Source organism: Zootermopsis nevadensis, unplaced genomic scaffold, assembly GCF_977971745.1.
Source record: "Zootermopsis nevadensis isolate Lab colony 2312 unplaced genomic scaffold, Znev_1.0 Znev_ptg000017l, whole genome shotgun sequence".
Classification (NCBI taxonomy): domain Eukaryota; kingdom Metazoa; phylum Arthropoda; class Insecta; order Blattodea; family Termopsidae; genus Zootermopsis; species Zootermopsis nevadensis.
Window position 1 is genome coordinate 17,783,434 of NW_028259149.1, and position 14,562 is coordinate 17,797,995.

A 14,562-nucleotide genomic window follows, 5' to 3' on the forward strand; every position below is an offset into this window, starting at 1 on the left:
TGTGTGGAATGCTGTACTAGGCAGGAGATCACAAAATGTAGATTCAATCGGGTTTTTGTTTAATTTGAAAATATTTTCTATTATGATATTGAGGCTTTTCAACCCTCCCAGTATGCTTCATTTAAAAAACGAGTAAGTTTATAATCATAAGTGTGTGTGCGTGTGTGTTTTTTCATTATACCGCCATGTTGTTTTCTATTTTAGACATATATATATATTTGTTGCCACGGTGGTCTAGCGGTTAGAACGCTGGCCTTGTAATCCTGGGGTCTCGGGTTCGATTCCCGGCGGTGCCCGAATTTATAACTTGTGTTGGGCAAGGCCGTGGTCTAGGCAACACGGAGTTTTCCTCCGTGGCATCCCAACAATTACTCCATTCACACACAGAAGAAGGCAATGGCAAACCACTTCTGGATCATCTGCCAAGAACGTATATGAACAGGTCCCAGTCCGAGAAAAGGATGGAAGGATCCTGTTCATATGGACCTGTCGTCAGACAGAACACTAAATAATAATAATAATATATATTTGAACATTCTGCTTTTGAATAATGCCAATATTATCTCCAGTGAAAAATCTACATGGTGACCATGTTGAAATAATTGAAAACAGTGCTTTAAAAATATATGGTGTTTAAATGATCCCAAATGGCGTGAACTTTTTATTAAGTTAAAAGAAATCAGCAGACTTTTTCAGGTTAGTAAGGCAAAAAACACACACAAACAGATACACCCCCACTACCTTACAAGCTGTTTCTTAATTTTGAAACTGCCTATAAATCGATGGTGTTTTTATGGTTATGATTAGAAAGAATGTATATTCCTGCACCTGTTAATACAAATGTGATATTCCGCAGTTCAGTACTATTCTATGAATGATTGACCTGGGTCATTAATGTTAAGTTACGTTAAGTGAATACTTCATGTAGTGTAATGCTTAACCAAAAATAAATTTTAATACAGATTTGCTTATAGTTAAGATTACATGTATGAATATGATAAGGAAGGAGAGACAGAACATCGTAAAGGAATAAGAATTTAAGATCAACACAAAATGTTTGCATGTTTAAGCTGTTGTCTCATACTTGGTAACTGTAATTCCCATCCACCCATTTCTTCTGTCCCCTTTTTCAGTCTGTCTGGTTACAAATTTGAGTCTTTCCAAATGGGCACTTTCACTCACATTTACTTATTATTATTCTTTTTAATTTTCTTTGTGCTGATAAATAATTCAGACTATTTTTGTTACCATCGTACTTCTACATATTCCACTTCATCAGGTTGTTATCCCACAGCTGTCAGAGCATGCCATTGTATTAATCTTTTTTATACCTTCATATGAAAGTATTTGAAACTATTAATCGATTTTTTTACTTTCCCTTTATTTTACTTTAACAAATATACAAAAAAATTTCACTTTCTCCAGCTATATCTACCTCTGCCTTTCCAGGTAAATGGTGGGATAATTCAGTCAGATAGGATACATACATCCTATTTTAATTGTTTATTTATCATTTATAATTATTTTATATCACTAAAACTAAAAGCTTTTAATATAGAAAAGCATAATTATGTGTTCTTTGAGTGCCACTGAAGAAAGCAATGTGGGTTGGTCATGTCTAACTGTCTGTCTACCAAAGTGAGTTAACTTAGTAACCGTGGCAACCATGGTATTTAAGGCAATCATGATAGCCACAGTAAATGGGAATGATGATAGCCATGGTGACCAATGTAATCATGGTAACTGATGTAAACATGGTAACCACTGAAGATTTCTGTCTTCTGGGTTGATGTGCCATGTTGTGGTCGATGTTAATCAACGTTTCAGAGGTCATACTGCCTCCATCATCAGGGTGATTCTTAGTATGAAGATTTCTGTCTTCTGGGTTGTTGCGCTGTGTAGTCTGGTCGATGTTAACCAACGTTTCAGAGGTCATACTGCCTCCGTCATCAGGGTGATGAGTATGAAGATTTCTGTCTTGTGGGTTGTTGCGCTGTGTAGTCTGGTCGATGTTAACCAACGTTTCAGAGGTCATACTGCCTCCGTCATCAGAGCGATAAATTCATCTACCATAACACTGCACATCAACTCAGAAGACAGAAATCTTTCATCACCATTTCATAGACGTTTACATAATAACATTTTCACTCTTCTTAAATCAAAGAATCAATCCGTTTTGTTCAGAATGTGTTACTTTATTGATAATAATTGACATTTGCATATTTTTCAAACATTCAGTGTATTTCTTATGTGTTTACATGAATCATTCTTAATTCTTAATGTCCCCTTTCTGTCTCTCCTTCCTTTCTGCATTTTGTTTAGTGTACAGTGGTTTGAAAAATAACTGAATAAATGTTTTCTGTTACAGATTGATTCATGTCTTGCCATTAATTATGGAAGGGGAAACGTCAAAGCAAATGGTTTGAATGCAGCTGAGACTTCAGTATAAATTTTTATAGATTAAACCATTTGTGCATTTGTAAAAAGTTGTAAAAAAAAGTCCCACGTAACTACAATGTTATGTTAGTAAATGCATTGTCAAGTAAACATGATGACAACCTGTGTTCATTTTTAATGTTTTGTGGGAGATCTTTGTCATGTTGATATGTACAAGTAGCCTAACATTTGTTGCTTTGGTACCAAACTCAGACATCTAGTGATTCCCTTCACGAAGATAATAATAATAATAATAGTAGTAATAATAATAATATACGGTGCAGATTATCTTTAGCAAGAGTTATACTTAAAATTGGATTCTGCTTCTGTGTAGAGTGGGAATGATTTTAATCAACAGTTGTATGCTATAATCATTTGTTTTATGTATCTGCTGTAATGTAATTTGTCAGTCATGATGTCACTAAAGTACATGATTATATTTATGTGTTCTTGGGCTTAATTTTCTTCATACTGGTATAAAGAAAAATGGGGAACTTTCTTCCATTTATACTACTGTCTAATACTTATATGTTTAATGCTAATTTAATTAGTCTAGCGAAACAATACAAAACTTTTGTCATTGTGCAATTTAATATTATAGAGATTTGCATTAGAACTTGGTTGTAATGCCCACATTAATGGGAGAACTGTTATTAATGATATGTGTAAGTTTGCCGATGTTTTGAGAATGATAATTATGCAGTTATATTTTACTTTCATGATAAAATACTCTAGCTGCTCTTTGAAGATATTGAAATTTATACTAATATGATATGTATATATTATTTAAATTATTTAACAAATAGAAAACATTTTTATCATTATTAGTAGCACTTCAGTTGTTTATGATAATACATGATATTCACCCATTATCATCTTATAATTCAGAGTGAGTGAAGGTATACGTACCATGGCGGTGGTGATCATCGGTCTTTGTGTTTGAAACTTGAACGTTTAGTTTGAATTTTGTATTTCTGAGATGTCATTTTCTTTTCTTACATTGAAATGCAGCTCTTTTTTTTTTTTGCCTGTAACCTGGTATATGCATTTTTTGTATATTAGTATTGTGATATGAAAGTTAATGAATGTCAGCATTATAACCAAGTTCTAATGTATTCATTTGCAGTATGTGCCAATGTGATAGAATAGATGGCAAATTGTTACTCCATTCATCATCAGTGTTAAATACTAATATCAGCATACGGTGAATATATTCTTGATTAAGTACACGCCCCATCAACACACATATCCTCCGTTGTACTAATTTTATCCATAGATTTTCTTTTATTTCATGGCACAGTTCATCTCTTTCGCGTAAAAGCTATGTCTTTGCTTCCAGCTTATGTTCGGAGACATCGTTTGGCTCTTTGAATGTTTCTCATAAAAGGTTCTGATAACAATTACTGGTACATTCCCCATTGAAGTAGGAATCAATACATTAACTGAAACTTAATGTGTAAGAAGTAACTCATGATTTTCATCATTATGCTACTATTATTTATTTTAAATTTAAAATTGTGATATAGAAAAGTCTACTGATCTACTCCCATCCAAATTTTTTTTAACTAGGTAAAATGAAATTGTCAGGATAATTTTTAAAATTATTAGGAACATCTGTATAACTTAGCATATATTTTATAGTATCTAGGAATTTCAGGAATGTGTCAGTAATGTTCCGTAGTTAGACATAAATGTTTTCTTCCTTGCTGTAAAGTAATTACCATATTATTAATTTCTTAATTTGTTATTAATGCCAGCTACATGAGTTCCTTTCATTTACTTTTGATACCAACAAATCTAAATTAAGAGGGATCTTTTTAAAAGTAATTATCATAGTAGTACGAGGCAATACCAAATTATTTTAATATTCCTTAATTACAAAATTCAGATTTACTAGAGGTTAACAGGTGTTTTATTCAAAAGTTTTGTGATTTGTAAAGATTAAAATTTACAAATTTTAGAATTTGGAATGAAGTTTAAATTTTGGTAAGATTTAGTAATAATTCTATGTATCTTATATAAGGAATTTTCTTAAAACTGTTTTAATATGACGTACCGAGGCATGAACAAATTGGTCCAGCCTCCTGCCTTCTCCCAAGGTTGTCAGTGACAAAGATGATTGTTTGTCATTTTGCAGGATTATCCAGCAATGTAATTACACAATGTCTTAGTTTTATTATCCAGCTACAGAATGTTGTATCTGGAAGCAGCCCTGTTTTATCAGGAAACGTGAAGGATGAAGATGGAATTTTGTTTAAGATTGAATGGTAAATTATTCCAGCCATTCTGAAGTAACATGTAGACACTCCCTTGGTGGCAAAGAGTTTAAAGTTGTGCCACTAATTGTAATGAGGAGTATATGTTTAGGTAAAAAACATTTTCAGAGATTACGTAATTGAAGCTGGCAAATGAGGCATTTTGTACAGTCAGTGGCATGGAGATTATACTGTAACAACTGTAATGTGCCTGTTCATGAAACTAAATATTTCAACAAACATTAACCACTTCCGTATTGGTGGTAATCTGCTGTCATGCAACCACGTATCATGAAAAATGTAGAAAGATGGGCAGAACTCTTAAATTCAAGAATGGGTAATTTGTGCATTTTTTCTCACTTTTATAAAATTTGAAGTCTAGACAGAAGAACTGATCCTACCTGTGCATAAATTGCTATATTTTATATGCATGGATATTGAATTGAAATGCTCATATTTAATTTGATACATTTGAAGTTTTGCTGTAGTCTTAGCTCACAACTTAATTATAAAAGTTTCAGGCACGTGTAATTATTTGAGAACACACATGCAGACCTGAAAATTAGCATCGGAAACAAATAGAATAATACAAAGCTTCAGTCCTTAAGAAACCCTAAGATTTGTTTTAATTTGAACACAAATTAGTAGATAATCGGAATATCTTGGCAGAACTTATAAGCATTTTTTGTCTTGTTTTAAAATTTCAGGAACACGTTTGAAATTCACTTTATATGTACTTCAGTATTTGACTGCATGGAAAACATTTTGTTATGTGTTTGAAATGTTAAATTGATACACTGGTTACATGTTTCATGTAGCAATAACATGTAATTTTAAGCCTTTTACAATAAAATATAAATATTGTAACGTTTTCAAAATGCATGTTCTCATTTTGAATTACGTGATCTGGTGGCAGAGGAGGGAAAGATGGTTTCATGTCCTAACTTGTATAGATATCTAACAACTGGAATAAAAGAGTAGCCAAGGCACTTTGGAAACTGAAGGATTGTCATACCAAGGTGGTATCATGTTGCGGTAGATCAGCATTTCCCAAGCTATTTTCCGAGGAGAAATCCCCAAAATAATTTTTTATATCCCAAGGAACCCCTACCTATGGAAACGTTTACAGGCCAGAAAAGGTTGATAGCAGGGACAGCAATTCAATTACTGTTAAATTATTGTCAAGAAACTATTTGTAAAGAGCTGCTATGTATATGTCAGCTTACTTTGTAAAAAAAAACATTGAAGAATTTTTCCTCTCTTTTTTTGTGTTATATATATATATCAAAATATAAAATCAATATAAGGTTTACTTAAACATCAAAATAAAGTTCAAATCCGAAGTAAATATGAGATTTACTTTCAGTGTGACATTAGGGCTTGTTTCTTTTTGTACAAATGTTGAATTCTTGGCTGAATTTTTGATAAACACTCGCAGTTCTTCCTCGACAGACAGGAGAGGGTTTTTATCTTTGCTTTTAATGTTTGTCAGACATGAGAAAGGTTGTTCACAGAGGTAAGAAGTTGAAGACTGCAGTAAGATGTTCACTTTTGCTGAGATCACAGGATACAGGTAGCCCTCGATTTACGCCTGGACGAACAGGCGTAAATTGAAACTCTTATAATGTAAATCAATGGGAAGTCAATGACATGCGTTCCCAGAACCCAAACATTGACAAGTAATAAATATAATGGCATTACATTTAAAGCTTTGAAATAACGTAAATAAAATAAAGGGAATTTAAAAAAATATATTATATACACTTACAATCGGCGATGGCGTGATGAGGCGGCGTTAGTTCTGACGAAGTCCCTGGTTGAGGATCGTCATGTTTTTTTAAAGAAGTCGTGCAGTGTGGACTGTCGTGATTTCTTCTTTCTTTCTTTCAAAATTTCACCATGGGGCCTCATATATGCCATAACGCTCCTCTTCGCCGTAGCACAAGAGCTAACTCACATGCAAAAGTTTGCATTTCACAAACAGCTTTTATCGATTCATCGATCTCATTGCAGCAAATTCGCGTTCACGAAACATACGTAATTGCAGAGATGACTGTATTTATAATCTTTATTCAAAATCAGCGATGTAAGAATTACGATTTAAAATAAGAATCAGTACGAGAAACATTGTAAAACGTTATAAATAATAGTAAAATATATTTTTTTCACTTTTTGACTTGCTGGTTTCAAAATCGGCGCAAATCGAGGGCTACCCGCATGTAGTGATAGTTTCTTTTGTTTAGCTTATGACAGGAATACTACAGCTTCAAAAAATGATCACCTGGATATCTCAACCTCTAGATTTGCCAGTCATTTGCAACACTGGATTAAATAAAATAGATCCTCATCACAAACATTTTGGCATTCAATTAACAGATGAGGTAAGCCATTATATTTCAGATACTGGATCTGTATGTGGGTATTGTTCTTTCCTAGACATGGAGTAAAATATTGATCTAACAAAAAATGAGTTTCATTACCTTAGCAAAAATATTTTCAAGACCATTTGAAATATAATAATAAGCATATGAACAAATTGTTAACACTATAAATGACATTAGTGCCAAATGAGTTTTGACCTCAAGAGGTCATCAGTGGCAAAAAGGGGGAATTAATTCATATAATATGGTCAAAAGAATATGGTTTTAAACATCATAAAGGTGAGTTCTTTACAAAATCGTATTAGGTAACACTTGACTGGATGTTGGTTTCACAGGAGTTTGCTTCGTCGAAGTTCACGGGCACAGACGACACAACTCCAGCTCGCCGCAGACCAGCAATGGCCACCAGACTGGTGGACTAATAGCAAAGTGCAGAATACAGTACACCAACTCCTACTACACGGTATACAAAGTTTTAAAATCATTTGAAATTAGTTGGAATGGTGAGATTCAAATAAGATATATCCTAAACATATGTAAAGTTTTACCAATGCCCCAACATGCTCGGTGGGACAACTTTAATATGCATGATTCAAAGCTGATATTTACTAGGTCACGGAATTTTTAACTTACAACTGTATACAGTGTCTCCATGTTTCTGTGCAGGGTGCAAATATTTTTAAAGCAAAAGTTAATATAGAAGTGCAGTGGGCATCAGAACCAGTGATTGTAGCCATCGAGAGAAATGGTGGTGCTATTACTAAGAGAGCTTATAATGTTCACAGTCTGTGGGCTGTAATCAATCCTGAGGGATTTTTCAAGAAAGGTATGTGGCAGCTGTGAAATATAGGATTTCTGTCTTCTGGGTTGTTGCGCTGTATAGTCTGGTCGATGTTTACCAACGTTTCAGAGGTCATACTGCCTCCGTCATCAGGGCGATGAGTATGAAGATTTCTGTCTTCTGGGTTGTTGCGCTGTATAGTCTGGTCGATGTTTACCAACGTTTCAGAGGTCATACTGCCTCCATCATCAGGGCGATGAAGATTTCTGTCTTCTGGGTTGTTGCGCCGTGAAGTCTGGTTGATGTTAACCAACGTTTCAGAGGTCATACTGCCTCCGTCATCAGGGCGATGAGTATGAAGATTTCTGTCTTCTGGGTTGTTGCGCTGTATAGTCTGGTCGATGTTTACCAACGTTTCAGAGGTCATACTGCCTCCGTCATCAGGGCGATGAATATGAAGATTTCTGTCTTCTGGGTTGTTGCGCCGTGAAGTCTGGTTGATGTTAACCAACGTTTCAGAGGTCATACTGCCTCCATCATCAGGGCGATTCTTAGTATGAAGATTTCTGTCTTCTGGGTTGTTGCGCCGTGTAGTCTGGTCGATGTTTACCGACGTTTCAGAGGTCATACTGCCTCCATCATCAGGGCGGTGAGTGACGATTTCTGTCTTCTGGGTTGTTGGGCTGTGTAGTCTGGTCGATGTTTACCGACGTTTCAGAGGTCATACTGCCTCCATCATCAGGGCGGTGAGTGACGATTTCTGTCTTCTGGGTTGTTGCGCCGTGTAGTCTGGTCGATGTTTACCGACGTTTCAGAGGTCATACTGCCTCCATCATCAGGGCGGTGAGTGACGATTTCTGTCTTCTGGGTTGTTGGGCCGTGTAGTCTGGTCGATGTTAACCAACGTTTCAGAGGTCATACTGCCTCCATCATCAGGGCGATGAGTATGAAGATTTCTGTCTTCTGGGTTGTTGCGCTGTGTAGTCTGGTCGATGTTAACCAACGTTTCAGAGGTCATACTGCCTCCATCATCAGAGTATGAAGATTTCTGTATTCTGGGTTGTTGCGCTGTGTAGTCTGGTCGATGTTAACCAACGTTTCAGAGGTCATACTGCCTCCGTCATCAGAGTATGAAGATTTCTGTCTTCTGGGTTGTTGCGCTGTGTAGTCTGGTCGATGTTAACCAACGTTTCAGAGGTCATACTGCCTCCGTCATCAGGGCGATGAATATGCCAAAGGCCAACCAACCAGCCAACCAAAAAGCCAACTAAGGGCGGAGTCCTGCGCAAGCTCTGGCATCGTCCCTTGCTAGGTGACACCATTCCTGTGCACGAAACGCATTGCTGGAAATGGCACACGGTCTTAAACTAAAAAACAGAAATTTTGCTAACGCTAACAGGATTCCGTCGTGGCGGGAGCCTTGACCATTCAAACTGGGGGCTGCTGATGGGAGGTTATCCCGTCAGGCAACTTGTCCAAAGAATTTGGTTGGTTGCCTCTCTGGGGTTTGAACCCAGAGGGGGGGGGGGAAGTTTCGGCTGAAGGCCTCTGCGGCTTGAGGGGAGATCACTTCGGCTGAGGGCTTCCATGATCGGGGGTGGGGGCGGGCCGTGCCCCTATTAAATTATACAATGACATTCGCCTTACAACTGAGGAAAAGCACGGAAAACCTCAGTCAAGCTAGCCGGATGGTCAGACTACTCGTTGTGCCGTTAGCCGTCTTTTTAGGGAGAGCCTAGGCTGGCCTGTTACTAACGTACCAAGGCGCGTTTGTAGCAATGCGAAGACACTTGGATTACAATACTTGCAGATTCCGGGCGTGGCTGCTGGCAGCTGACCTCCAGATCGGGCATCCGTCAAAGGACGGATGAGCTGCTTTCTGATGGAGAGGCCGCTTCTCCTGTTAATGAGGGGGCCTAGCACGCCCAATCGTTGCGCCGCCTTCTTTCCCACCTGGTTGACGTGGGCCGACCAGGTAAGCCCGGCGTCAAGGGTGACCCCCAGATACCGCGCTGTTTTGACCCATTCGATCGGCTGTCCGAGAAACTGCACTGCTCTGGGCTGTTGGATGCGTCTCGCGGACTTAACGAAGAGAACTGCGGTGCTCTTCGAGACGTTGATTGCAATCCTCCAGGCCCTGAGCCAGAGCTCCAGTCTACTGAGGTAGGTCTCCAGATACCTGACGAGAAGCGTTGGGCTACGGGACGTGACTACGTGAGCCGTGTCATCCGCGTACTCCGCTAACTCGACGTGGCGGGAGGGTGTGGGTATGTCGTTGACATACAGACTGAAGAGCACAGGGGAGAGGAGTCCGCTCTGCACAACTCCGGCCCGCATGGCACGACGTGTGGATGTGGCCGACTGGAAGGATGTTTGGAATGTCCGGTCAGCGAGGTAGGAAGAGATGGTTTTCACCAGGTAGGACAGGAAGGTGAGGACGGTTAGCTTGTAAAGGAGGCTTTTGACCCAGACTCTGTCGAAGGTAGTTTGGCAGGCATCGCTTGGGGGGGGGGGAATATAAAAAAAGTATTCAAGATTTTCAAGTTTTCGAAAAATCAAAAAATGCTGGAAATTGTCTGAAAAGCGCACAAAACCAAAAAATTTTGAAAAGTTTTGGAAAAAATTTGAAGGTGAAATTTTTCAAATTTCTTTGGATTTGTGCGCTTTTTGGTCAATTTCTAGCATTTTTTGATTTTGGAACATTTTCAAAATTCCACCACCTCATGCCTTGCAGAAACGATCTCTCTCGGACTGTTTCTGATGTACTGTGTCTCTGACGAATGCGGTCTCTGCCTGTCTAGGGCTCTGCATGGACCGGTCTCTGTATGGACCGGTCTCTGTATGACACGGCACTAACATGCCGACTCTGAGAAGCCCAGGTGCTGCAGGCAGCACGTAAGGCAGTCCATCACCAGCAGAGACCGGGACCTGCAGAGGCCGGTTGGTGCAGACAACGAGGCTGGCAGCAACCGGGTGAGATTTTTAGTTTTCTTTGCGTTTTACGCCATTTGCAGCCATTTTTAATTTTTTTTAAAATTTCGAAAATTTTTGAAAATTTTCATTTGAGAAATTTTAATTTTTTTCGAACATTTTCGAAAAATAGAAAAACGTGGGAAATCGTCCAAAAAGCGCACAAAACTAAGAATTTTTGAAAATTGTCAACTTTTAATTCTTTTTCCAATTTTCCGAAAATTTTTGGTTTTGTGCGCATTTTACAGCGCTTGCAGCGTTTTTTGATTTTTCGAAAAATTTGAAATTTTTTTCTTCAAAATTTGACCTGGCTCATCCCTATCAGGACTAGACTCCTCCGGGCTGTCTATTTCACACAGTCTCAGCCGTACTCACTCTGTGAGTCAACCGGTATCTGCTGTACACGGTGTGTGATTCACCAGGTCTGTGCTTGCCTCCGTCTCTGGTTAACAAGGTCTCTGCGTCACTCGTCCTGTGCCTCACCGGTCTCTGCTTGATGCGGTGTGTGCATCAGCCTGTACATGCTTGACTCGGTCTCTGCCTCACCCGATCTCTGCTTGCCATTTTCTGTGACTCACCACGTCTTCGCCTCGCTCTCTCTGTCTCACATTTCTCTGCTTGTTTCGGGCTGTGCCTCACCCGGTCTCTGCTGAACCAGGTCTTTGCACAGACGGCCTGGCATATGTCGGGTGATACAGAGAACGTATCTTGCAGAGAGCGAGTCCGTTAGACACCGCGTCCGACAGAGAAAGGGATCGGCAGTGACCGGGTCGTGCAAAGACCGGTCCTGGCCTGGATATTGTGGAGAAACTTTTGACAAAAATATAAATTTTTTCGAAAAATCGAAAAACGTAGGACATCGTCCAAAAGGCGCAGAAAACCAACATTTTTTGAAAAATTCTGAATTCAAAATTTTTGTCGAGAATTTCGAAAATTCTTAGTTTTCTTCGCGTTTCACGCCATTTGCAGCCATTTTCAATTTTTTTAAAATTTCGACAATTTTTGAAAATTCTCAAAAAAAATTTCAATTTTTTCGAAAATTTTCGAAAACTCGAAAAACGTGGGAAATCGTCCAAAAAGCGCACAAAACTAAGAATTTTTGAAAATTTTCAACTTTTAATTTTCTTTCGAATTTTCCGAAAATTTTTGGTTTTGTGCGCATTTCAGAGCGTTTGCAGCGTTTTTTGATTTTTCGAAAAATTTGAAATTTTTTTCTTCAAAATTTGACCTGGCTCATCCCTATCAGGACTAGACTCCGCCGGGCTGTCTATTTCACACAGTCTCAGCCGTACTCACTCTGTGAGTCAACCGGTATCTGCTGTACACGGTGTGCGATTCACCAGGTCTGTGCTTGTCTCGGTCTCTGGTTAACAAGGTCTCTGCGTCACTCGTCCTGTGCCTCACCGGTCTCTGCTTGATGCGGTGTGTGCATCAGCCTGTACATGCTTGACTCGGTCTCTGCCTCACCCGATCTCTGCTTGCCATTTTCTGTCACTCACCACGTCTTCGCCTCGCTCTCTCTGTCTCACATTTCTCTGCTTGTTTCGGGCTGTGCCTCACCCGGTCTCTGCTGAACCAGGTCTTTGCACAGACGGCCTGGCATATGTCGGGTGATACAGAGAACGTATCTTGCAGAGAGCGAGTCCGTTAGACACCGCGTCCGACAGAGAAAGGGATCGGCAGTGACCGGGTCGTGCAAAGACCGGTCCTGGCCTGGATATTGTGGAGAAACTTTTGACAAAAATATAATTTTTTTCGAAAAATCGAAAAACGCAGGACATCGTCCAAAAGGCGCAGAAAACCAACATTTTTTGAAAAATTCTGAATTCAAAATTTTTGTCGAGAATTTCGAAAATTCTTAGTTTTCTTCGCGTTTCACGCCATTTGCAGCCATTTTCAATTTTTTTAAAATTTCGACAATTTTTGAAAATTCTCAAAGGGGTACCCCTTTGAGAAATTTCAATTTTTTCGAAAATTTTCGAAAACTCGAAAAACGTGGGAAATCGTCCAAAAAGCGCACAAAACTAAGAATTTTTGAAAATTGTCAACTTTTAATTTTCTTTCGAATTTTCCGAAAATTTTTGGTTTTGTGCGCATTTCAGAGCGTTTGCAGCGTTTTTTGATTTTTCGAAAAATTTGAAATTTTTTTCTTCAAAATTTGACCTGGCTCATCCCTATCAGGACTAGACTCCGCCGGGCTGTCTATTTCACACAGTCTCAGCCGTACTCACTCTGTGAGTCAACCGGTATCTGCTGTACACGGTGTGCGATTCACCAGGTCTGTGCTTGTCTCGGTCTCTGGTTAACAAGGTCCATGCGTCACTCGTCCTGAGCCTCACCGGTCTCTGCTTGATGCGGTGTGTGCATCAGCCTGTACATGCTTGACTCGGTCTCTGCCTCACCCGATCTCTGCTTGCCATTTTCTGTGACTCACCACGTCTTCGCCTCGCTCTCTCTGTCTCACATTTCTCTGCTTGTTTCGGGCTGTGCCTCACCCGGTCTCTGCTGAACCAGGTCTTTGCACAGACGGCCTGGCATATGTCGGGTGATACAGAGAACGTATCTTGCAGAGAGCGAGTCCGTTAGACACCGCGTCCGACAGAGAAAGGGATCGGCAGTGACCGGGTCGTGCAAAGACCGGTCCTGGCCTGGATATTGTGGAGAAACTTTTGACAAAAATATAAAATTTTTCGAAAAATCGAAAAACGTAGGACATGGTCCAAAAGGCGCAGAAAACCAACATTTTTTGAAAAATTCTGAATTCAAAATTTTTGTCGAGAATTTCGAAAATTCTTAGTTTTCTTCGCGTTTCACGCCATTTGCAGCCATTTTCAATTTTTTTTAAAATTTCGACAATTTTTGAAAATTCTCAAAGGGGTACCCCTTTGAGAAATTTCAATTTTTTCGAAAATTTTCGAAAACTCGAAAAACGTGGGAAATCGTCCAAAAAGCGCACAAAACTAAGAATTTTTGAAAATTGTCAACTTTTAATTTTCTTTCGAATTTTCCGAAAATTTTTGGTTTTGTGCGCATTTCAGAGCGTTTGCAGCGTTTTTTGATTTTTCGAAAAATTTGAAATTTTTTTCTTCAAAATTTGACCTGGCTCATCCCTATCAGGACTAGACTCCGCCGGGCTGTCTATTTCACACAGTCTCAGCCGTACTCACTCTGTGAGTCAACCGGTATCTGCTGTACACGGTGTGCGATTCACCAGGTCTGTGCTTGTCTCGGTCTCTGGTTAACAAGGTCCATGCGTCACTCGTCCTGAGCCTCACCGGTCTCTGCTTGATGCGGTGTGTGCATCAGCCTGTACATGCTTGACTCGGTCTCTGCCTCACCCGATCTCTGCTTGCCATTTTCTGTGACTCACCACGTCTTCGCCTCGCTCTCTCTGTCTCACATTTCTCTGCTTGTTTCGGGCTGTGCCTCACCCGGTCTCTGCTGAACCAGGTCTTTGCACAGACGGCCTGGCATATGTCGGCTGATACAGAGAACGTATCTTGCAGAGAGCGAGTCCGTTAGACACCGCGTCCGACAGAGAAAGGGATCGGCAGTGACCGGGTCGTGCAAAGACCGGTCCTGGCCTGGATATTGTGGAGAAACTTTTGACAAAAATATAAAATTTTTCGAAAAATCGAAAAACGTAGGACATCGTCCAAAAGGCGCAGAAAACCAACATTTTTTGAAAAATTCTGAATTCAAAATTTTTGTCGAGAATTTCGAAAATTCTTAGTTTTCT

At 39.4% G+C, this 14,562-nt stretch overlaps 1 protein-coding gene across 15 annotated transcripts in view; it reads left to right on the plus strand.

Moving 5' to 3' along the window:
• Window positions 1-5,694, plus strand: part of Ndae1 (Na[+]-driven anion exchanger 1) — a 138,576-nt gene extending 132,882 nt beyond the window's left edge. For all 15 annotated transcript variants that reach the window (XR_015535531.1, XM_022078830.2, XM_022078828.2 and 12 more), the window contains one exon: window positions 2,369-5,694. Coding sequence is in view for 12 of the 15 variants with exons in the window: in XM_022078830.2 (XP_021934522.1) it covers window positions 2,369-2,449 (81 nt within the window). In the remaining 3 variants the exon portion in view is untranslated. The remainder of the gene's footprint in view (window positions 1-2,368) is intronic.
• The last annotated feature ends 8,868 nt before the right edge of the window (window positions 5,695-14,562 follow it).